Genomic DNA, 25609 nt, shown 5'->3' with positions numbered 1-25609 from the left:
GAAACAGTGGCAACACAAAGAGTACTAAATAGAGACCACTGCAGTCAGACAGGGAGCAAAAAGAAACTGTGGAGTACATACAAACAGTTGAGCACCTGGATGATTGACACCAGTTGGGAAAGGTTCGGGGATTACAAAACAGACGAGGAAATGACAGAAACGGTGGCACATACTGTTGGTTTTAGACCTTCTCTTTTACTGCACTCTTCTTCTGAAGTTAGTTATTTCTTATATAAACACTCTTTTTCATAATTTTGAAACATTGCAGCAGAAATATGAATTTCCTTATGTTTGAGCATGCACCAAGAAATCCCAAATCCAAGTGACTTCTTCAGCCTCAATGACTGCAGATTTGCCCAACCTTACAAACAGTACATGTGTATAATGACTGAAACTAGCACCATTGATGAACAATGGGCTGTGAGGTCAGTTTTTTGATCATTAATATTCAAACTGTCATTACCATTGATCAACAACCACTGATCAATCACAATTGATCAATGAGTACCATTCACAGAGAGTTGGGGAATGGCTGCAATCACAGCATTTTAAGATGGTGAAAGATGTACCCTTAGGCCCCCTCCTCGATTCAGAGATGGTCTTTCCCTTTTCACGTAAATGGCCTCCCTGACCTCCCGCTCAAAACAGCGTTCCTCCTGTCCAGGATCAGCAGAATCAACTTTCTGGGACTTCAAATTTAGGTTTCATGAGTTCCAGCTGAGTTCAGTCTGGAAATCCAAGCTTGGTGTTAAACCTTTAACAACAAACAAATAAATCCTAGCACAATATGCAAATACAGATGTACAGTATACAGATGGTTTTTTTACCATGTTCATACCATGATTATCAAGCCCTTATGTAGTGGGATGAAAAAGTTTGGGCAACCTTGTTAATACTCATTATTTTCCTGTATAAATCGTTGGTTGTTACAATAAAAAACGTCAGTTAAATATATCATATAGGAGACACACACAGTGATATTTGAGAAGTGAAATGAAGTTTATTGGATTTACAGAAAGTGTGCAATAATTGTTTAAACAAAATCAGGCAGGTGCATAAATTTTGCACCACAAAAAAATAAATGAAATCAATATTTATTAGATCCGCCTTTTGCAGAAATCACAGCCTCTAAGCGCTTCCTGTAGGTTCCAATGAGAGTCTGGATTGTGGTTGAAGGTATTTTGGACCATTCCTCTTTACAAAACATCTCTAGTTGATTCAGGTTTGATGGCTTCCGAGCATGGACAGTTCTCTTTAACTCACACCACAGGTGTTCAATAATATTCAGGTCTGGGCTGAGATGGCCGTTCCAGAACGTTGTACTTGTTCCTCTCCATGAATGCCTTAGTGGATTTTGAGCAGTGTTTCGGGTTGTTGTCTTGTTGAAAGATCCAGCCCCGGCGCAGCTTCAGCTTTGTCACTGATTCCTGGACATTGGTCTCCAGAATCTGCTGATGCTGAGTGGAATCCATGTGTCCCTCAACTTTGACAAGATTCCCAGTCCCTGCACTGGCCACACAGCCCCACAGCATGATGAAACCACCACCATATTTTACTGTAGGAAGCAGGTGTTTTTCTTGGAATGCTGTGTGCTTTTTCCTCCATGCATAACGCCCCTTGTTATGCCCAAATAACTCAATTTTAGTTTCATCAGTCCACAGCACCTTATTCCAGAATGAATCTGGCTTGTCCAAATGTGCTTTAGCGGCTCTGTTTGTGCTGTGGGCGGAGAAAAGGCTTCCTCTGCATTACTCTCACATACAGCATCTCCTTGTGTAGTGCGCCGAATGTTAGAACAATGCACAGCGACTCCATCTGCTGCAAGATGATGTTGTAGGTCTTTGGTGCTGGTCTGTGGTTTGACTCTGACTGTTCTCACCATTCGTCGCTTCTGTCTATCTGAGATTTTTCTTGGTCTGCCACTTCGAGCCTTAACTTGAACTGAGCCTGTGGTCTTCTATTTTCTCAATATGTTCCTAACAGTGGAAACAGACAGCTTACATCTCTGAGACAACTTTCTGTGTCCTTCCCCTAAACCATGATGGTGACAATCTTTGTCTTCAGGTCATTTGAGAGTTGTTTTGAGACCCCATGTTGCTACTCTTCAGAGAATATTAAAAGAGGAGGGAAACTTACAATTGACCCCCTTAAATACTCTTTCTCATTATTGGATTCACCTGTGTATGTAGGTCAGGGGTCACTGAGCTTACCAAGTCAATTTGAGTTCCAATAATTAGTTCTAAAGGTTTTGGAATCAATAAAATGACAACAGTGCCCAAATTTATGCACCTGCCTGATTTTGTTTAAACAATTATTGCACACTTTCTGTAAATCCAATCAACTTCATTTCACTTCTCAAATATCACTGTGTGTGTCTCCTATATGATATATTTAACTGACGTTTTTTATTGTAACAACCAACGATTTATACAGGAAAATAATGACTATTAACAAGGTTGCCCAAACGTTTGCATCCCACTGTACATTCAACACCTTATACACCTTATACATTCAACTATTATCACCTACAGACAGTGACATTTCATTACGGGGAGTCTTGACTTAAACCAGCTGCTTGTCTTCCTCTTTTAAAGGATCTTTAGAAAGATCTTCGGCTCTTCAGGAAACAGGATCATTCTGGTTCGGCTTATTAGGATCACACTTGAGAAAGGGTTTTAACAATGAGTCCTGTGTTTCTCAGCCTCTTTTATTCGTTTTTATTGTGAGAAGACTGAAAAGCAGCTCAGAGCTGTAAAAGCAGAAAGATTTGTTCATCTTTCTGAGGTTACGTTTCTGATGAGTTCTTCTGGGTGGTGATTACAAAAACACCAGTTTGTTTCTGCTGTTCTCTGTAAACATTGTATAAATCAGTAGTTAGACCTCAACATGAGTCTCTAGTTTAATTTAGTTTAGTTCATATAAATATCAGCTCAAAACTGGAAAAAACAGTCTATTCTTAAGATTCTTTCACAAAGGTTTACTGTGCATATGTTAAAATCATCCAAAGGTTTATGTGGTTTTGTGTTTGTGTGTGTGTGTGTGTGTGTGTGTGTGTGTGTGTGTGTGTGTGTGTGTGTGTGTTTTCTTTTTTAATGTAGCTCAAATCAACCTACTGAGCTCCATATTTTTTGTTTTGGAGTAGCTTTGGTTCAAACTTATTCATCCTTTACTGGGTCTTGGTATTTGGATTGGTACTTATAAAATGTTTCTACTTTGAGCATTCAAAGTGCTTTATTCTACACACCATTAAGAGCTTTCTATTACTGCATGTTCACTCTATGATGGATGTACTGGGACCCATTTGGACTTCAGTATCTTGCCAAAGGACACTTGGACATGGATTGGAGGAGAAGAAGAAGACCTGTTCTGGCTTGTGCGAGCCCTCAGTTCTTTTTAGCTCCTCTCCCTTTAAGACCACCTTCTTTTTAATCCAGCTTTCTTTGAAGTCACTGCCCTTCACAAACACAAGATTTAGCCTGCAGGTGGGTGGGGCTTCTATGCTATATAACTAGCTAATATGACAATATTAGGGCGTCTCACTGTTCTCAAATAATAAAATAAAATCAATAGAGCATTTAGAGGAGTTTGAAGCCTGACCTTTTGGCTCACAGGAAGTCCATACATCATTATATGAAGATTTTGCCATTTAATATGGAGATCCACAACTAAAACTGTGTAACAGAAGTTAAGGTAGGTTCTCATTAAATATATAAAAAATGAAACAAAAAGAATAAAGACAACAACAAGGTCATTTTTTAAATTGTATTTTATTGTTTAGCATCTTCATAAGACACTCTTGGGTATCATTATGGCCCTGAGAACATACAATAGACAAACAGCACGCACAGACACATAACACTGACTGCTTTGAAATTATTTAACCACAGTGCTTGAACAGTTGAGCCGAGTATATAAATCTTGCAAAATTATACCGCAGCCAACAAATAAAACACGTCTATAGCAGAAAAGTGAAAAAACTGTGAATAAGGGTGGAGGGAAACTGCATCACATTGATTTGGTTACTTTTATTTAATCAAATAAGAAAAAAAAATACTGGGATAAAAAGAATTCAGCCAGAGGATAAACTATAATGCAATCATGGTGTCTTATTCTGCAGTGCGTGTACATTAATCATCTGTTTCATCTTTCAGCTGTCAAACCCAAGATCTAATATGTGCCCATATAACACTCACAATCCATGCGTCCGTATTTTCCCATGTACATGGCAGTTTCTGAAAAAGGAGAAGGTTTTGTTTGTTTGTTTTTTACAGATATTTTAGCTCATCTAAGAAAAGCCCAGAGTTAAGCAAATTTCCAGTATAAGTAAAGTAGCTGTATGGGACAGAAAAAAAACAAAAACGTGGTTCTTTAAATAATTTAACAAGCTGAAATCAATTTATTTGCAAAATTCACAGTCTGAAGAAAATACATTAAGATGCACCAGAGTGATTAAATTCACTCTCTGTGCATGTTCAGAACAGCATACAGTAAATATCCAGTGTACGACCTCCGTTCCCAGCAGACGAACTATACATCCTTGATCGATACACTCTGTGTTTGGGGACAATGCATTAGTAAGTGATAACTCGGGAGACTTCCTGTCCTGCTGCTATCCTTGTCTCTACTGTGAATCAGAAAATCTTCACCTACATCCGTGTAATGTATTCTCTTATTTCACACAGAGCAAAAAGTGCTTATTGGACAGCAATAATTATACAAACAAGCATTAATTATACTGGGAACAAAGCCTGGAGGCGCTGGGAGTCAGTTTTTTTGTGCTGAAGTCCAAAAATATCCTTTTTCTATGAAAGATTTTAAGCCTAAAAATCTCTTCCTATTTGCATTACTTGCAGTTGCTCTGCTGCTGTTTTCCATCCAATATCAGAAGGCTTTATCCTCTTGTATAGTATTTATTGGCCTTGTCTGCATGTCAGAACCATAACAACTGAGACCCATGTGAAACACAGTTACTTTAATCACAATCCTGCAGCACTGAAGCAAAGCATGCCAGGGTGGATTCATACAGGCTGACAGGAAATTAACAGGAAGCACAGGAACACCGTAGCTGCACTTGGTTCTTATTAATATTACATGTTACATGTTATAGACATGCATGTGAGTGAAGCATACATTATTAAAGCCTCCAGCAGACCCGCTTTGTCCATACTTTTAATTCCATTTTGAATTTTAATCTGTAAACACAGGGCATTAATTAGTGGTGGGTATTAACCCGGCTGCTCACACCCTTTTCCATTTTTTTCAAATCAGTGCTTCCAATCTCATTTAAATCTAATCTCATTTTAGAACATAATTAATCAGATCTTTCAGTGAGGACATTAACTAGACCTGCATGTCAGACAGCTTTCAAAGTCTCAAAGACTACAAATTATAGCGGATTTCTTAGGATTTAGGAGGCTGATGTAAGCGAGACGCAACAGAGCAGCGATGGTAATGAAAGCAGAATGAACTGATGTGTTCTGCTGATGTTAACGAGACATTTTTAAGTGTTTATCTGGCGTCTTTCAGCGTTATCTCGTTCATTTAATTAGTTTTTGAGGATTTTTCCTTTACCTGAAGTTGAGGATAGAAATAATCTGGTTGGATTTAGGCCTTTGTAAATAAAACTACTGACTAGTTTGATCTTGAAGTTCATTATTAGTGAGCATTTAATTGGGCACAATCTCTGGACCAATCTCTGTATATACTGATTCTTTGAATGCTCACTGGTGGTTGGCATTCAGTTACAAAATATTAGTCCCTTCCTGCAGCTCCCCATGGTTGAAATGGTCCTAATTCTGCCAGCCAGTAGAAATAAATGTCATTTCTCAGTCTAAACTGGGCCAAATCTGCACATATAATACTACTCCAAATTTGGCACATGTGAGTATGCTGATATTTAACCCCAATTGGCACAACTCAGCTAGCTACAAATATGACTTTTGAAAACATTTGCAATATGTGGCATTAGACACCTACAAGAGCCTGGAAATGATAGCACTTTATGCTAAACTGTATTTAATCATTTAATTTGACAGGAAAATCAATTAATATTACTCTCTACTTATTTCTACTCCAGTTTCTCTGATTTCCAATTGAGATTAAAGGCAAAAAGCACTTATTTCAAATCTTTTGATTCAGGTTTAGGAGAACAAAAGCAGAACCCTAGACCTATCCATCCACCCCAACCTCCTCCTAATACTGGCGCTATAATACTACACACAGACTAAATATAAGCTCATGTAATTCAGACACTAGAAGGCGCTGTCATAGTTAAGTCTTAAATATGGATAGGGTTGTAACGGCATGAAAGAAAAATGTGAGGACAATCTTATATCTAATAATTTTTAATAAAAAATAATAAAGGAACAAAAAAAGTATTTTACATATATCTATATCTATATCTATCTATCTATATATATATATATGTATATATATACATAGATATATATGTATATATATCTATATATATATATACATATATATAGATATAAGCTTTATATATGTGCACTAGTGGTCCGTGGTGGTACTGCAACGTCTTACCCAGTCTACCGTCAAGACAGCCATGTTAGAGAAACTGGAAACTGGAAATGCATCTTTACATCTTTGCATGACATGAACACTCAAATAAGTGTTTGTAATGGCTGATATTTGGTTGCTCTCTTGGCATTCACCGCGTGCCTTAATTGTATGGACATTTAAATCAAGGTCCGCTGTGAACACGAGGAGTGACAACCCATATTTCTCTTATTCCCCTTTGTTCTCATCTGACTCACAACATTGTGATTCTGTACAGTTTTCATACATTTATTGCTTTTTTTTCAATGCAGCTGTGGTCTTGTGCACCTCGCTTTAACGTTTCCAGTGAGTCCATTTTTACCACTGTTTTTCTTTTCTTTTTTTCCCCAGCACTGCTCTGTCCTACTTTACCCTACTAGAGCTTTCTCTGTCCAGCTTGACTGAGTCACTTCCACTTTATTCCCGTCCTTATCTGTCTCAGTAGTTTTTCTGCAACAGCAGCACTCCAGAAAATAAAATTGCTGCCAAGTTATCAAGCGCTGAGGGAGTTCCTCTTTAATGTATTTCTATAAACAGATAAACAAATTTCAATATATTGAGCTTGTAAATCTCCCATGACACTCAGTGGGCTATAAATGTATTAAATATCAATATAGTGAACGCTTTATTGTCACCGTTGGGTTATATTGACTATGACTGCACTGATTATTTATCATGCCTCCGCATGCTGCTAAAACTGCCTTACAAATTGAATACAGCTGATCAAATTACACTGACAGCAACATTTATGATGATATTGGTGCTGATTGTACTAGATATTGTGAATGCAATCTATTGACAGTGTTATAATACATTATTGTTAAAGCAAAAGAGTGGTTCGTTACAATAACGGCAAGGTTTTTTTTTTATTCGGCTCTGCTCCTCTGCAGTGCTTTGTCTCCTCCTGCAGTCCACACACAGAGAGGCAGCTCAGGAGGACCCTGTAGTGGTCCATGCATAGGCGTAAATGTGACTGTGTGTGCATATCTTTCTTTTCCCTGAGATGTAAATGGGTGCAGTGTTAGAAGTGGTTCAGTGACAATCAGTTTATCCGCTGTGTATATGGACAGTTTGCCGATTTTAGCCCTGTGACTAAAAATGATGTCAAAATCCATCCAAATCATTTGAATATTAATCGCTTCAATCTCCTCTTTTGGCTTCTAGCATACTTGAAATAATGTCATCTCTACTGGTATTGTCATTTCATTGGCTTAATTTGGCAGAAGTTCCACAAAAAGTGTCATCTGAAGGATTTCTGGAGGCCTGAAAAAAAAAAAGATTAACATTTGTTCAATGTAAAATGATTTTTTTTAACATCATGTGACCTCCCTCTGTTTTTTTTCTTCACCCTTTTTTTTGCTTTTTAGTTGCGCTGCATGCAACAGTAATGCATCTTCAGCTGCATTAAACGCAGACATGGTGCTCACTGAAATTGATTGACTGCATGGAGCAAGTGTAAAAATCTCTGCAAATTGATTTTCATACCCCCGGATGAGTGGAAACCAATAATGGCATACTGGAAGACTGGAGGGGAAAATGCATTTGGAAGAGGCCAAAAATAAAAAATAAAAAAATCTAAAATAATACAGTATATGTGTAAAAAGTATTGCAGAGATGTGCAGTTTTAAATCATTAAAAACACGGCAGCACTGCGGACCATTAAAGCATCATCCTCCATTATCCGGCAGCAGCAGCAGCCATAATGTACGTTCTTATACAGCACTGCATTAGTGACACAGCTGCAGGGGAGGAAGCTGCTGCTGCAATTTTACTTCTCATCCCACATGAGTACACCATCCTGTCAGCTAAACAGAAAAAAAGAGGAGGGGGGCAGGGGGGCATCAGGACATGTAGCCTCTTCTTTTGATTTGTGCAGATGAAAAGCGGCAGCATCAGCATCATCTGTGCTGCTCAGCGGCTCTCCGGCAGAGAGGAGGACCCATCTGCAGCCTCATTAACCGCTGAAATGCTAATGACCCAGATAGCTCATGTAGGCTAAAACTGCAGAGAGGAGGGAGGGGGTGGATGGTTGCCTTTGTGGGGGTCGGGCGTGTGTGCGTGCGTGCGTGTGTGCTAGAGCTTATATTGAACATTTTTAACCAATACACGACTGCAGGCACCGAATAGGTCAAATTACAGTCTGTAAAAACTGGTTTAACAGACAGTAAAACACAATAAAGATTTCCGTTTTTGCGTTTTTCCAATTACAGCATCAAATTTACCAGAAAACACCACGGCCTGCCAGAGTTAAATATTACATCTGGTGCAGTATTTGTGGATGGATTTGGGCGTGAATGCAGAATTTGGCTCTTTTTTTCGCAACAGAAACAGAAAAAAAGAGAAGTTCCGCAGAGCACGACAGCACACTGCGGCTTTCGCAGGAGCAAAGCGCAGATGAAAGGGTTTTTACACACACACACACACACACACACACACACACACACACACACACACACACACACACAACGCCTATAATACCTTAGCTTTAAAACGAACAAATGTGCTATAAAAGTGTGTAACACCGAACAACAACAATACCTTTCAGCGGCAGGGTGCAGGATAAATGGCGCAGGTATCTATTTCTTTTGCCATTACCGAGCACGTTCTTATTGTTTGATGTTTAAAAATAAATAAATAAAAAGGCAGCCCAGACCTCCATTAAACACACCGACTCTTGAGGCTCTGTGTGGCCGGTGAGAGAACGATGAAAACCGGCTTTATTTGCGGCTTGGTCCGCGGTCCTCTTCTCTGGAGGTCCTCCCAGGGATGGGATGCTGAGGATGCGGAGGAAGCGGAGGGATGTTGCGAGGGATGCGGAGGTCGGACCGTCCTTCTTCTGCACACGAGCTGAATAGGCGGTATTTCTCTCTCTCTCTCTCTTTCTCTTTCCAGAGAACACTCTTTAAAGTACAAATAGTCCAGACCCATAAAGAGTACAAGAGTCAAGCAAATATCCCGAACCCATCAAAATCAGGTTTTGTGCGTGCTGGGTGCAGTCCGTGTAGCTGTACGGCAGGATGGAGGGAGAGAAGTTGGGCGCAGTCAGATGGAGAGAGGATAGGGGAGGGGGTGGTCCTCTGAAAGAGAGGGAGTCAGATGAAGCCGGGTTTTTACATCCTCAGTTTCAGCTTCCAGCTCCGTCCTCCCTCCGCTTTTCATCCGCCCCGTCCTCCTCTAAGAAAGGAGGGGGGGGGGGGGGGGGGGGGGGGGGGAGTGAAAGCATCTGCCTCACCAAACACACCGAGTGAAACAAGCCCCACTCCATCTGACCATAAACTGTCATTAATTTAATCCAAATGGCTTCAAGGAACAATGCAGCTAGCCTCTGTGCTAGTATACGGACACCCAAAGCTACATTTTAAATGATGATGTAATCCCCAAACCAGGCGCATTCATCAGCCTCTGCTCTCGTGTTTTCAGGCTTGCTGTGAATTTATAAACTCGTCTACAGAGATTTGCTTATTGTACTTGAAATAAGCAATAACGACGGGTTGCATGGAGTTCAACAAAGGTGCAGGATGAAGCAACCAAACCGGATATAGCTTAGAAAAATGAAAAGGTGCCACGCTGAATGTGTAAAGTGCTCACCCCAAAGCCATGCCACAAAGTGTAGTCTTGTAAAAAATAAATAAATAAATAAAAGTGCTTTGTGATTATCATGTAGAATAATGGGAAATAAAGCCGTAATAATTTAGTTTATTTTGTTTTATTTGTTAAATTAGTTAGTCAAGGCTTTTATTTTTACATTTTCAGAATCAGAATCAGAATACTTTATTAATCCCAAAGGAAATTATAGGATTAATACATTCATATTAGAGGAGATATGTTGACATCATGGTTGTGTATGTAATTAACATCATATTTACCAAACCATTCAAGAAATAGGTTGACATTTATAATTATATACCTGTTTGATGACGAGATTTTTGGTAGAATTTTGAATGGCCTTCCAGCTGAGATGCACATAAATAAGGTGATTGTAGAGCTGCTGGTTACAATTTTCTCATTTTTGGTGCTCAAATTTTCTTTAGAGGCTACATAAACACCGTTATTCACAAATGTTCAGAATTTCCCCCTTTATTCTTCCCTTTCCTGAGTATAAATAAAAGATACTGAGCATCTGAGACTCAATTCTGTGGCTCCAGCCTAAAGTGATTGGAACAACAGGGATAAAAAACCACCAAAACCTCTTTTAAGCATTTTTGGAAACGAGTTAAATTAGATGACAGGCTCTTTATGGATGAGAAAGCAGTTTAATTGGGTTTGCATTAAACAGATAAAGTATTGATTTTTGTCTCTGTGGTTGAGTTTTGTCAGTGCTGCCATCATGAAGACTGGCACAACTTTTTTCCCCCTTTATGTTCAAACAAATTCAGCCACGATCCCTGCCTCAAAAAGTCAGACAGGGCAAAGTTCGAGTACGAATGGGCCCCTGCCTTCTTTGCCCCCACCTGAACCACTCAATATATCTACTAACTTTAGCTGAAATGCAGCACATTATTTTCACTCATAGTTGCACCAGGTGGCATTTTCATTTAATGTGCTTCAATCAGTAGATGTTCAGAAATGTTTGGAGAAATGCTGCATTGCTTGGTTCTAATATAAAGAAGCCAAGAGGTGGAAAGAGTTAACAGAGAAGTGTACATTTAGAAAAGTCTTCTTCTCCAGTGAAAACTAAAACTGTGCACCTGCCATCTGAATTATTGATGATTCCCACCTTCATACACGAACAATGAGACACTGAAATTAACATTTTTTCCAGCATTAGCAGCGTTCCTCCTGGGTTCTTCCATATGGCTCATCATCTGTCCCCTTTCCATCCATCCCCCCACCACCACCTAGTGTACTGGGAACCAGTTGACTGATGGAGGCTGTTCGGTGCTCATTTGACTGCACCATTATAGCTGCCGACTATGAAATAATCATTATCTTCCATCTCACAGAGCCAGATTTTCTTCAACAAATCCCTACAACCTTATTTGAACCATCCTAGTAATACAGCTGAATCGTTTTCTTGAACATTTTTTTGTTTTAATTCGTTGTGTAATGTTTGTGATCATTTAATATTTACTTTTCATTTCTTGTCAGGGCTGAAGTGTTCACAGCTTACATTAAACTGTTCTGCTGTTTGGATTTTTATTAAAATGTCAAATATTTACAGTTTACTTTCATAATTCAAACCATTATACCCGTGTGAAGACAACTTGGTGTTTAACTCCCTGTAATTACAATTTTCATTGTTTATCTTTCATATTCTGCTTTCATTTTTCGAGGTATGGAATAAAACTTATCCATTTTAATATTGTGTGCATGTTCGTTTTAATGGCTGTATTTTTCTAATGTTTTGGCGCCCCTGTCACATTGTTTCTTTAGTGTAAAATGGTTACAAAACTCAGCTGGAGCTCTTTTAGGGCAAGCTTTTAATAAAAACCAGTGAAGTTCAATCCCGTTACCACTGCCAGTAACCAATAAGTGCCCCCTCTCCTTTCTTTCCATGCCGTGTCCACTTTCTGCACCGTCTTTTCTTTTTAGGCCAGCAGTGACAAAAGCTGCCTCTGCCTTACTGATCAGCAGTTTTTCTTCTTATAATGGCGACGACATGATGGGAAATAATATCATATTAGCAGTAACAGTGTAAGATCCACAGTCTTTGAAATGTTCAATATATAATGAGTACACCACTCATGGATGCTCCGTCCTCCTCTGAGGACCACTGCGTCACCAAACACACAGGGTGAAATGAGCCCCCTTCCACCTCAACATAAACTGTTAATTTAATCCAGATAGTTTTAACTAACAATACAATTAGCCTTTGTGCCCTAAAGGATGTGGACACCCAAAGCTACATTTTAAATGTGGCTCTATGATGATGTAGTCCCCAAACCAGGCCTGTTAATCAGCCTCTGGCTTCTGCAGAAATGCGCTACCATTCATGCTCAGGAGGTGCAGCACTGGGCAATAAACATGGTTTTCGTGGAGTTCTTCAAAGGTGGAGGGTGAACGTCACACAGGATCTAGCTTTGTAAAGAAAGGACCCTTTTCCCCAAAGCATTGGCACAAAGTTCAGAGTGCTGTCTTAGTGTACGTTATATATACATATTAATGTATGTTGTAATTTAACTGGCATGAAAAAACTGTCCCTGAATAGCTGAGAAAAACTTTACTGCCTCAGGTGCTTTGTGATTATAACATAGAACAAAAGTGTTTCTACTGACTACTTTCTGACCCTCCTGAGTACACCACTGGGGTTTGTGTAGTTGTATGTGCTTTTGTAATAGTGTGAACACTTATGCTCACAAAACAGTGAGAAAAGTATTAAAATGCATAATTTGAGACAGAGCTTAATTCTTATTTGACAAATGTACAAATGAGATGCTGTTGTTTAAAGGGCAGTTAATGTTGACATAGTCTGTCTGCAAAAAGCTTTGACGGGTTTAAAGAAGCCTTTACAGTCTATAACTAAAAACCCTGACTTATGACAGATTGCCTTTGGATATGAGACAGTGTCAGACATTAGTTTTGTAAAAGTCATTTTAAAGTCTTCTAGTCTACTGTAGACATAAATCTACATTATGAACAGCTTCAGGTAAATTTCAGGGTCATGGTATTTATGTAGATGTATTAAATAAGTCATATTTGATCATGTGTCTCTTAGTTTTCTAAACCATTTGTCCACCATGGCGATGAAGGGGACCTGAGGTCTATCCCATCTGTCCCATAAGAGGGGTACCTGCCATAGGGTGCAACTGCCCCTCACCTAAAAGTCTAGGGAGGACAAACCACAAGTCTTAGAATCAGCTTGCTGAATGAGCAACAAAGCATTTATTTAATTAATGTACAGTATTAAAGTTAGCTAGAAAAAATATACAGAACCAAACAGACATCAGGGTCTCCAAGGCCAAAACAACAACAAAGAAATAAGTACACCAGAGGAACAGCTCAGGTTGAGCAGTTTAGACACAACGTTAGAGATGCAAGGCTGAGACGTTTTGGAGACAAGGCATTGTGGATATATTTGCCAAAGGAAGTTGATTATGAAGCTTCCAGGAAGGAGGAAAACCACAGGGGAGATTGATGGATGTAGTGAAGGAGGACATGCAGAGAATTGGTGTGACAGAGGAGGAGGTAGGAACAGGGTGAGATGGACTGAGATGATCAGCTGTAGTGACTAAAGGAAACAGCTGAAAGAAGAAGAAAAAGAAAGATCTTTGAAACCCACAGGGAACTCAAACTCCAAACAGACTTAAGTAACATTGCTTTTAATGGTGTGAAAGACAAATGTTTCTTTCAACAGTTTGGTGTTGATGAGTTCAAACTGACACAGAGGTTTAGGTAAAATGACAGATGGCCAGTTTAACTGAGTGGAATCAGTAAATAACAGCTAACAGCTCAGTGTGGAGGCTGTCTCAATGCATTTGTTTTTACTTAAGCCACTTATTGTATTATATTTGAACTTTTATTAAATAATCTCTGATTGTACCATTTTCTTTAAACTTGCTGAGCTATTTTTGTCATGTTGTGTTTATTTTTTCAGTGGTTCTTCTTTATTAAAGTTGTTTTGTTACACTTTTGTGGATTGGCTCCTGTGACACAAGAATTCCCCAGCTTTATACATAAATCTCTCATATTAGTATTTAACAGCGACGGAGCACCAGTCATATAAAACTACAAACTAGCTCACATCTGAGAGACTACGACTGAACTCCATTCAAAATAATAGGAATTTTTATGTTAACTTAGCCACTGGTGAATATACAGCTCATCAGTGTTCACAGAAACAAGACGAAATGAAAAACAAACCCAGCAGGTGAATTCGTCTTTATTGTGGTCCCAGTTACTTACAAGAAAATACAAATAAAAACAATGAAAAACTTTTCTAGTTAACTTTCACTTTCTGCATCGTGTGTGGCAAAATGTGTACTTTGTCTTCAATGAGGAAATGCACTATGTTATGTTGTAAGTGTGCAATAAAACATTTTCAAAATGTGTTTTGTTTACAGTCATCATTGTGTAACGGGCGACACTTACAGTTACGCAAACCCATGTGTCTGTTAGGTAAGGCTAGCTAGAGCAGCAGCAGGGTGCGGGAGGTGCTGAGGGTCAATGGTCTCTCCATCCAGGATCCTTTTCGTTTGGCGTCACTTTGTCAACATTCGGATGGGAGATATGGCCTCCAAAGCACAGATGCCGACCCCAGAGACAGCGTTGCCCGGCCGGACTGAGAGTATGAAAGTCTCCGGTAAGAGTGGACCCGGTTAGCTTCAGCAGGCTAGCTTAAGTTAGCCCTGTGATATAACTTTACTACATATCCGCATTATGTAGCGAAATGAAACGAGCTGTTTGCTGGTTTGTTTAATGTTACAATGGTCTGTGGGTAACTTCCCAGGTGTTTCCATCCATTCACGAAGAAAGCAGCTTCAGTTATAAGAATGTAATTAAGTTAAACAATCACAAATTTATCCGATGCTACACCTGCTACTACCCAGTTAAAGTATGCTGTTACTGCGCATGCGCGTCCCAGTCTCTTAACAGTGGTAGAGGAAAAAACGAATATCCGCAAATGTAGAGGTCTGTAAATAAGTATTCACTTATTTAATACCAATGTATGAATGTAAACATATTTAGTCACAGGTTAAATTTCAGCACCTAATAAGGCAACTTAAATGCTGAAGTATTAGAAGTAAAATTTAAAAAAGGAAAAATATGTGTGAGAATTTTCCCTTGTGATGGAAAAATCGAGATTTTCATGTAATTATGGGCAGAAATCACAAAAGATATCTTTATATTGCTTTATAACACTTTTACTGTATGTGGGTAAACCATGCTTATGTGCAGAGTCATGCTTCATAGGCCCATTTTGAGCCAGGAAAAAAAAAGCTTGATTTATTATTACATTGTGAAGTTATTGTTTGTAAAGTAAACAATTTAACAGTTGCAGCTTGCTGTGCCTTTACCTGGTTAATGATTAGTTAAGCATCGGTAGATAAATCTAAAGATAGATACGACCAATAGAAAGTGAATAAAATGGAAAAAGTGTCATAATTTTACATATTGTAAATTTATCCTCCGATTGTTTATATTTTACAAAGAATTAGATATTTGTTTTCTCTGAATTCTGAATTCTGAAAAAGTTAGAGTGGAAATGCCCCACAGATATGTGAAAGATTAAAAGGGATCAAAAGTAAATAGTGATTTTTAATCTGACAAGGTCCAAAGATTATAAACCACTGCTTAAACTGATAACAGCTCCTCAAACTTTAAGTACAGTACATATAAAATATGATGCTTTATTAGTGACTAACCAAACATTGCATTCAGTTTGTAGCAAAACTGCATTCTGATAGTTGCAGCAGTAGATTTTTCCAGCAGTTAAACATTATGCAATATATTTGGTTTAAGTTTGAATCCATTGTGTTATAAAACTCACCCATCCATCAATTTTTCCAACCATTTGCCCAAATTCAGTGTTGTGGGTGCATTTGCCTGTTTCAGCTGTCATTTTGCAAGAGCTGGGGTACAACTTAACTTGGATAACTTGTTAGCATCAGTATAATCAATTTAATTCTCAAAATATTTTCTGATATTTGCATGTTTAAAAATGATTAAGTTAGAAATGTTGGGAATCCCTTTGATAGTTACATATTGTTGGTGAAAATGAGATTTGAGTGATTTTGAATGTGCCGATGTTGTGGGCGCCTGATCCTATCAGGCACCAGAGTATTTCAGAAATTGCTGATCTGCTGGGATTTTCCTACATAACCGCCTGCAGAGTTTACAGAGAACGGTCAGAAAATGGCCAAACTGGGTCAAGCTGATAGTAAGCCAAGAGTAAATCAAATAACTACTAGTTACATCAAAGATATGCAGAAGAATATTCCTGTCAGGAGTGTCCAACTCCAGGCCTCAAAGGCCGGTGTCCTGCAGGTTTTAGATCACCTGTGTTGGATCAAGGATACATCTAAAACCTGCAGGACACCGGTCCTTGGGTCCTGGAGTTGGACACCCCTGATCTATGTAAACAGAAGATGTTGAACCTTGAAACACAAGCGCTACAGCAACAGGATGCTAAGGCTGCAGTTAGTACAAGCTCACCAAAGTTGGACAATAGAAGATTGTAAAAACGTTGGCTTGTCTGATGAGTCTCCATTTCTGCTGCAAAATTCAGATGGTAGGGTCAGAAATTGTCGTAAACTATGTGAAAGCCTTGGTTCAGGCTGTTGACGGTGGTACTGTATGATAGCGTTGTGCACACTTTTGGCCCCTTTGTATCAATTAGCTGAGTATTGTAGCTGACTGTGTCCACACCTTTATGACCACAATGTACCATCTTCTGATGCTTGTTTCCAGAAGGATAACATGCTATGCCAATTCAATAGAACACCTTTGCGATGTGGTAGAAAAGGCTGTTCATATCATGGATGTCCTGTTGACAAATCTGCAGCAACAGTGTGATGCTGTGATGTCATGATGGACCAGAATCTCTGAGGAATTTTTCCAGCACCTTGCTGAATCTTTGACATGGCGAATTAAGGCAGTTCTGAAGGAAAAGGGGGTCAAACCTGCTACTGACAAGGTTTATCTAAGAAAACTATTTAAATAATGTATGTAGTGTATGTAAAATTCAGGTATAATTTTATAGAATTACAGCAAAATTAGATATCATGTAACAGAATGTTACATTTTCATGTATATAAAAAAAGGTGCATTTTATGTCACAATTTCCTCCGAATAATGTTGTAGAATTTTAAAACGTTTTAATATTTCATACAATAAACCATAAGACAATAATGTTGCTCAACTATACTTTGAGGATATTAAGGGGAGATATATTCCGATTAAGCATCAGATAATATCAGCTTAATTTTTATACATATCAGCACTTGCTTTTAATATTCCATACATCTGTTTATTTAGTTCCCTCTTTACAAATATATTTGCCACTCCTGCTTGTAAATGGCTCAAAGAAAACTGTGCTTATACGTGTGTGTGTGTGTGTGTGTGTGTGTGTGTGTGTGTGTGTGTGTTTGTGAGATAGAGAGCTTTCTGTGAGCATAAACAGACCGACGGCAGCACTAAGCTGGCAGTCAGGGCACTTGGCACCAACCTGCCCCCTCTTCACTACAAGTGAGGGCACAGAGTCTTGGCACATGATGAATAGATCTGCACTGGCACTAAACAAAAGACCTGAGATACACATATACTCACACACACAGTCAGAGACACACGCGGTCACTTCCTTTTAGTGGTAAGTGTAAAGGTTGTTGGGTGACAACAGTTTTTCGGAATATTGAGTGAGTTTTGGTTTAAGGGTTGAAGAGAAAGAAAAAGATGCAGAATCAAATATTTGACTGATTATAAATGAGTTGAATGTAAATTTTTGTTTTGTTTTTTGGAGTGTGTTTAATGTTTTGGTTAGGCTGGAGGGGGTTGGACTGGGGAAGGAGGATGTGGGAGTGGAGGGGTTAGCGGGGCGGGGGTCCACAGCGAAAGGACGATCGGGATGGAGGGTAGGATGGGAAGGTTCAGACGGAGTGGCAGACATGCTGGAGCATCGCCAAGGCTCCTCGGGAACACTGCCACAATCGAGAGAGAGCCGAAGAAAGAGCGAGGGAGCAGAGAGGAAAGGAAAAAGCCATGCCTGCAGTCGAGAGACTTGGCAGGACTTCCCTTCCTTTGTCTGTCTGGCTCAGAGATGCAGCGCCAGAGGAAATCAAGAAACGTCCAGGCATGGTGGTGGTGAAGGTGGTGGTGGTGGTGGATGGGGACAAGCTTTGCATCGGCTTCAAAAAGACGGGAGAGAAAAAGTATTTTCAACGGACTGAAGCGTCTTTGAGGTCAATGGAAATCAGAAACAAACAAGCCCTTTTCTCTATTTAAACGAAATTCCGCATTGGACCAATTGGACGCGATTAGGTTTTGGAGACAAAGTGTAGCGTGACTACAATGTGCAAAAGGTCGACCTGTGATTTTAATGCTAAAAAAGTAGTTTATAAAGCATTCGTATTTCTTGGAGCGCTAAACTGCATCTGTGAACTGGACAAGGCCGGATACTGGACTTCAGAGACTCTCGTAGTAGCCAGAGGAAGGCCATCTGTGCGCAGCGCAAGAGGTTTGTGTATCAATGCTTTTTGGGCTTTGAAACTTCATAGACCAATAGTAATTGTTTGGGGGAAGAGGTTTCATGCTTAAGGGAGTAGAAACACAAAGAGCAGCCAGGTATGTGTTTGATGATCAAGCTTGAGGAAACAAAGCAGGCCAAACAGGGCCAGAAGCCTAAGAAAAAGACCAAAATACCCACCAAGATCTTTTGGTTGGCTTTTGCATGGTTAACAGTGAATCCAATCAGACTTTACACAGAACTATGTATTTACAATGTTAAGTAGGACTATAACTTTATTTTTAATCATGTTAACATGTCTGACCAGGTGTGCCTACTAGTGGGATCAGAAATAATGGGTTCAAATAAGTACTTGAATACTTATGGGACTTTGTTCAAAAGTGCAATAGTGATAAAAGTCATGGAAACCTTTTTTTTTTTTCAAGAATACTTTAAAAAGTCAAAAGTCAAAGATATTTGCTTTATTATGATAGAGGACTAAGAAAAGTATCAAATTGTGACATTTGTCGAGCTGGAGCCTGGGACTGTTTGGAATGTTAGCTTAAACATTGACTGAAATAATTTATAATGATTTTTAAATTTTCAGAAATTTCCTTTGTCGTTTTTAACTAGTGGTTTGTTTCACCTAAACTCTCAGACTTTCTAAGGTTCAGCATAAAGGGCCAGAAAAAGTGATGGTTGCAGGTATTTTCTTTAGAAAGATGGGTCTCAATTAATACAGTTACCAATTGCAGCTATTTAAATCTGCCAAGTTTTAGATGTATATAATAATGTAAAATCTGCACATTAATCTGCATTCATCTACATACAGACTTTGAAAGGTGTGGCCCTACAGGTGTATTTCGCATTTTTTCTTTCTCCCTTAGAAAGAATGGCACCATCTGTGTTTGATTTACAAATGACAAATTTGGCAATCCCCTCACTCTTATTTTGAAAGTTTAACTGTTCCTAACTTGCTTACCCAGCGCTTCCTGCCACGCCATGTTTCATTTCCCATCAGTTGTTGTTCCCATCAGAGACAATCTCATCCTGCAGTGTTGGAAGTTCTCCAGTTTCACCATTTTGGACTTCAGCTAGCGTTCGTCATCCAGCTGCCCAGAACAGGTTCATTTATGTGCACAGCTGCAGTCAATGACCGTGGAAGTAGAGTTCATCCACGGAAAACTTGCCTAAGAGGCAGCTTATTATGCTGATCAGTTATTCATTTGTCGCAATGCACATGGCAAATAAAATACTTGCAGATAAATAAAACGGTTTAATAATTTATAATTTAAGAAATCTCAATGAAAGTGCTCATTTATCAGGAAGCTCAGTTAGCAGCCATACCTGTGCATGATCAACACAGACAGAAAAACAGGGAAATTCCATTCCCCATAAACTAACTGAATGATCTGGACCCATAGAAAATAAAGCCAACATGCCAGCACCTTAAATTAGAATTTTGACATTCTAAAGCAGAACATTGCAGCAATGTGACAACCAGAGATGACAGAAATTCAAGGGTATCCTGCGACTTTGAGTGACTATGGGTGGCATAACCACTTTTAACATTATGAAGGCAGGAATCTTAGATAAACTTTTCTAAACTTCCAGGCAAGGGATTTAAATGACTTCCAATGAGAGTGAAGGGTACCTGTGATTGACATGGCCCAGTGCCTGGAAAATCCACCAGCCATCAGTTTCAAAGTGATGTGCAACGAGCAAATTGCATCCAGCGTGGACACAACTTTAGATTTAGAAAGGAGGATTATCCCAGATATGCTCATTGGGTTATAACTGAGAAATTATTAGGCTGATGAGTGAATGAGAGTTGTTGGGGATACTGTCCATAGAGGCCAGAGCTGTTGGCTCCGACTGAAACTAACAACTTGTCTACATATAATAGCAACATTAAACTGTAATTGTCATAGTAGCGTGCACATTTGTGAATATTTCCAAACTTTGACCACACGTATGATTTGAAATTCTTACATGCTGAACACAACATTTATGATAAACACCAAACAATTCTTAAACATACATAAGATCCATGTACTTAAAAAAAATATCTGGCGGGGGGGACTGCCAGATATTTTTTTTAAGTAGAAAGGTATATGTACCTTTCTACTATAAAGGTACATATACTTTCATATAAAACATGGAAAACATTGGAGTTTTGCCTGAAGCCAAGTTTTTGGAGCCTAGATCAATAAGATCCCTCAAAAAATTAATAAATCAAAAGGAAGCCTGTACAGTTTTTATGAAGGGGAAAATTATTCATAGAGACCAAAACATTTTTGTACCAGTCTGTAAACATGCTTTTTAATGCTGTGAAGTTATGAAGCGTTTTAATGTGGGAGTTTTAGACAGGCCCGTGAGGCCGTTTGAGGAACTGCACTGTTTGGCACTGCATTGGCTTTGTTTTTTCTTTACAGCTAGTGTCTAGAGGTTAATCAATCTAGTTGATATTTGCATTTATTTTAATTAACTTTTCCTCAACTTTTTCAGTTTATCCGCTCTTTATCTGCTCTACCTTCACTAGTAACCTTAGCCCTGCAATATGTTGTCCAAAAAGCGAATCCCTACTGGGAGGGTTCGTGTTTGGGGTCAGAAGTCTAGAGCTAAATATTTTTTAATGGTGTTATCTGGACATTACTACTCCTACCTGACTCATCTCAGATGTCTTAGCTCCGCTCTCGCCACCTACGCACAGATGGAAAATAGTAACAAAAAGACTAATGAAGAATTTAATGTCAGATTAATGCAGATGTGTTCAGACACACAGCAGCTGGTGTGTCGATGTCTTTTAATTACCAGGTGTGCTTGTAGGTGTAAATAATTATTATTGCAACTTGCTATAACAATAATTCTGACAGCAAATGTTTCCAGGGATTTTTTTTGAGTGTGATGTAAATGTCTGATGTGATATTGTGCTAATGAGGCTTTGAATAGCAGATATCACAATTGTAAATTTGTTTCTTCACACCACTCTCTGTAAGCCGAATGCAGCCCCTCATTTGACACAAGTTAGCGTTTGCTGGCATTGTGAGTACCTGTATTTATAGTTTAGTAATGTCTTTTGTCTTTTTTATCTTTAAAACAAAAGATAGTTGAAATGTTGTAAAAATGTATCACTGTCAGTTTTTATTGCTCATTTGCTTGTTTGTTGTTGTAGGATTTAAAAAAAAGACTTTTACTGCCCTTTTATCCAGCCTATAATTTCATTATCTGTCATAAACAGGCCATTCTACCTCTCGTCTCTTTAAGACCCACCTCCATAAAAGCCCATTTTCTTCTGATTTGCCAAGTTATGGAAGCCTGCTGAGGAGTTTGTGAATAGTACTCCTGCGCTCTGTGGGAATGGTACATTTGTAGAATAGACACCCATCTTTGACTTTTAACCTAGAGTTATTATGTTGTTTTATTTGTGGTTTTCCCATCCCAGCATTTTTAAAAATGTTCCTTATTATTTAATTATTCTTTTAGTTTTTTAGCTGCACAACACTTTGGCTAACACCTGCTGTTGGTTTATGTGCTGATATAAAAACAAATCGATTCAATTTGATTCAATTTGACTCAACTTGATGTTGTAACAGATGACCATATGTAGAAATCATGAGCTGATGTCGGCTTGTTGTGAGACTAGAACTCTGTTTAGCTTTGCACACTGTTAGTTATCCGGGATTTTTTTCATGTCATATGTTTTTGGCCTTCCACTGATATAAGATGCAGATATAGATGTAGCTAAGAAGATGCCTCTTACAGTAACCATCTCCATTAAAATTTTGTTTGTGGATCACCACGGCAGCTTATGTTTACGAATAAATCTTCTTCTTCTTTCAGCTGTTTATTCTGGGGCTGCCACAGCAGCACATCTGCCTCTGTCTCACCCTGTCCCTAGCATCCTCCTCCGTCACACCAACACACTGCATGTCTTCTTTCACTACATCTGTGAACCTCCCTCGAGGTCTTCCTCTTTTTCTCCTGCCTGACAACTCCATGTTCAGTATCCTTGTCCAACGTATCCACTATCCCTCCTCTGCACATGTCCAAACCATCTCAGCCTTGCCTCTCTAACTTTGTCTCTAAACTGCTCAACCTGAGCTGTCCCTCATTCCCATCCTAGCCACCCCCAAAACATCCCCTTTTGTGCAGTAGACACACCAATCTTTTATCAGTAAATGAAGATATACTAAAGCTTTAACCCAGCCTGTACTTACAGTAGTGTAGGAATAGTTTTAGTATTAAATAAAATAACTTTTTATAAGATAAAATATGTATGCACTACATCATCAGCATCCATCCATCTTATTTTGTTTATCCAATTCAGGCTTGTGTCAGGGTATATCTGTATATCATAAATGTATTGATTTAAATCAAGCTTTTTTACATCTTGTAGTAAAAAGTATAATTTAAAGCCTAATTTTGTGTGCTACATGTTAGTATTATTGCTCTAACCAGCAGTCAAAATTCTCCAAAGCATGTACTTAAAGCATGTATGAATGCAAAGAGCCATTACTATGACATAAAGATGTCTGGAAAAGACTAAGCACTCCACCAGTGCAAAGTGCGTCAAGTTTCCCTGCACCATACACTGTCTCTAGACTAATGGCTCTGAGCGATCGATCGAGTCGAACCGTCAGGAAGGTGCACACGCGCATATATGAGCCCTGTGGAGGCTTATTAACCCACACCCCCGCTCTAACTACACTCATAGCTGTCAATCCACTGATTCAGAGGCTAGAAGAAGAAGAAGATTAGTGCAAAACAGAAAACAGACCTTCAGGTGTAGAAATTGTTTTGCTGGGGCTGATTGAGTTGTGTGTTTGGCATATACCACATACATTTAATTTTGTGCAATTAACAGCATTAAACTCTTCTTTTTTTTTACAATTACATTACCACTTTTGATCCATATATGTAAAGATGGACATGCTTGTTTTGTCCTTATAGATGTGAAGTTTTAACTGTTTTTGAACCTCGAATAGAGAAACTTCCGAAGACCATTTCTAGTTTATGGTGTTGCAATTAAAGAAAAAAATTAATGCAAATTAACTTAATTGAACTGAATAACTGTCACATTATAAACCATAAACATTTATGGTGACCACTTTAACAGAAACCCTGCAGTTATTCAAATAATAAGGCTATTATGGCATTAATCAAACATTTCTAACCAAACGTTATTTTAACGCAGTCACTCAGACTTTGGAAAAAGTGGTGGATTTATAAGACATCATTTTCATTTAGTGGATGCCGTTTAATTTTAAATACAAATCAACTAAAAAAACGAACCACATAAATAAATCTGAACTGAGCCAAACCTGCCACAGTCCAGTGGAGAGTCAGTGCCGACCTTTTTGGAGCAGTAAAAGAAAAGAAAAAAAAAGATGTGCTGAAAGGTGAAATGAAGGAATTATTGCAAATCAAAATGCAGCATAATAATTATTTTTTCCCTCCATTATCTTGTTTTAACAAAGAAGGCAAATTTGTAATTGAAATGAGAATTAAATTAATTGCCAAGCCCCGTTAAATGTTGGTTAAAACCTGAATATTTATTAATGGTAATAAAATAACTAAAGTAATAAATGAAACATTGGTTAATAAAGGAAAGCAGCATTTTAAGCACCTGAAATAAAAGAAAAATACAACAAAGAAAGTGTCAGAATTTGGATTGCTGTACTTTTGATATCGATACATCAGATCAGCTTGTGATATTTTTAATTTGCACATCAGGTTTGAAAATTTAGAAACATCAGTTAGACTTGCTCCATATGAAGCTTGATTTGTAATTTTTCAAGCGAAACATTTGCTTTATTGCTGGTTCTCTTGGGTTTGGGGGAATTGAGAACTCGTCCAGACAAAACAAACAAAAAGCTGATAGCAGTGTTAAACTTCAGAAGGGAAACTTGTAACCAAAATCCCAAAAATGGGACACCAGTAGCAGAAGTAACCAGGAGAAAAGAGAACATAATCAGATGGCTTTACACAGGATGCAGGGAAAACACTATGTAATCTATATTATATACATAGGGGCTTACTAAACCATAGAACACAGCTGGCATCAGTACGAGGTAAAGGCAAACAAACACAAATAAAATTAGGAATTGTGGAGCAGGTAATCCCGACTGAAGGAAATAACAGGAAGTGAAACTAGAGCGAGGCCCAGAAAAACAAGACAGGAAGTCACGTAGAGAAAAAACTAAACTGATGCATGAAGATCAACACTAATAAAGACGACAGACATGGGAGAGCACATGCGGATAAACAAGCAGACACACAGAGAAGACAGAGAGAGGCAAGACACATAGGAACCCAGAAAATGAGAACATTAGAAAGAGAAGAATGAGTAACAAATCAAAACAGGAACCCAAAACTCAATAAACACAACACTGTAACCTGGGACCGTGACAAATTCAATGCCTACATAATCTTCTGGGGAAACTCTACCCTCTAAAATGTAATATTTCCCCATTATACACAGGGGACTCCAACAACCTTGTGTTAAAAATAAGTGAGTGTACAGGTTCCTTGTCATGTCCAGTATGTCTGCGAGCCACAGAACAATAACGGTAACGCTGATGCTTGTAATGATGGGCGGTAATAAAAAATGATGACGGCAATCAGAGCAGCTGATTGAGGGGCTCGGATAGATTGGGAGAGAGAAATCCTTTAGCAGGGAGAAATAAATGGAAAGAGAGATATGGGCAAAGGAGGGAGAGGTAAAGAGAGGATGCAAGGAAGGGGGAGCAGGAGGAAGATGAAGAAACCAGGCAATCAGAGGAGGCGAGGGTGGGGGGAGGTTACTTTGTAGATTTAATTGCAGTGCAGTAGAAGCAATCTTTTCTCTCTCTCTCTCTCTCTCTCTCTCTCTGTGTGTGTGTGTGTGTGTGTGTGTGTGTAGACTCACCAATCTCCCCAAGCTAGACATTAGCTGCAGTGCTTCATTTATCACTG

The 25609-nt window shown here is 38.7% G+C and overlaps 1 protein-coding gene and 1 long non-coding RNA gene across 3 annotated transcripts in view; one reads left to right on the top strand and one right to left on the bottom strand.

The window, feature by feature from the left end:
- Nucleotides 1–3748: 3748 nt before the first annotated feature.
- On the bottom strand, nucleotides 3749–9727 carry LOC146372085 (uncharacterized). Its single transcript, XR_014802764.1, has 2 exons — nucleotides 9094–9727; nucleotides 3749–7818 (listed from the first exon to the last, which is right to left on the bottom strand). It is a non-coding gene; the product is annotated as an uncharacterized LOC146372085 (long non-coding RNA).
- A 4849-nt stretch (nucleotides 9728–14576) lies between these two features.
- Nucleotides 14577–25609, top strand: part of msraa (methionine sulfoxide reductase Aa) — a 55215-nt gene continuing 44182 nt past the window's right edge. The window contains exon 1 of one of the 2 annotated variants that reach the window (XM_084952293.1): nucleotides 14577–14794. In XM_084952293.1, coding sequence (XP_084808419.1) covers nucleotides 14659–14794 — 136 coding nt within the window. In that variant the 5' untranslated portion in view covers nucleotides 14577–14658. Of the gene's footprint in view, nucleotides 14795–18035; nucleotides 18665–25609 lie in introns of those variants that run through there. The other variant, XM_084952292.1, reaches the window with a different exon arrangement.

Source organism: Perissodus microlepis, chromosome 15, assembly GCF_051167445.1.
Source record: "Perissodus microlepis isolate ML-2025 ecotype Zambia chromosome 15, ASM5116744v1, whole genome shotgun sequence".
Classification (NCBI taxonomy): domain Eukaryota; kingdom Metazoa; phylum Chordata; class Actinopteri; order Cichliformes; family Cichlidae; genus Perissodus; species Perissodus microlepis.
The sequence above is the reverse complement of the archived record's forward strand: the minus strand, read 5'-3'. Positions and strand labels throughout refer to the sequence as shown.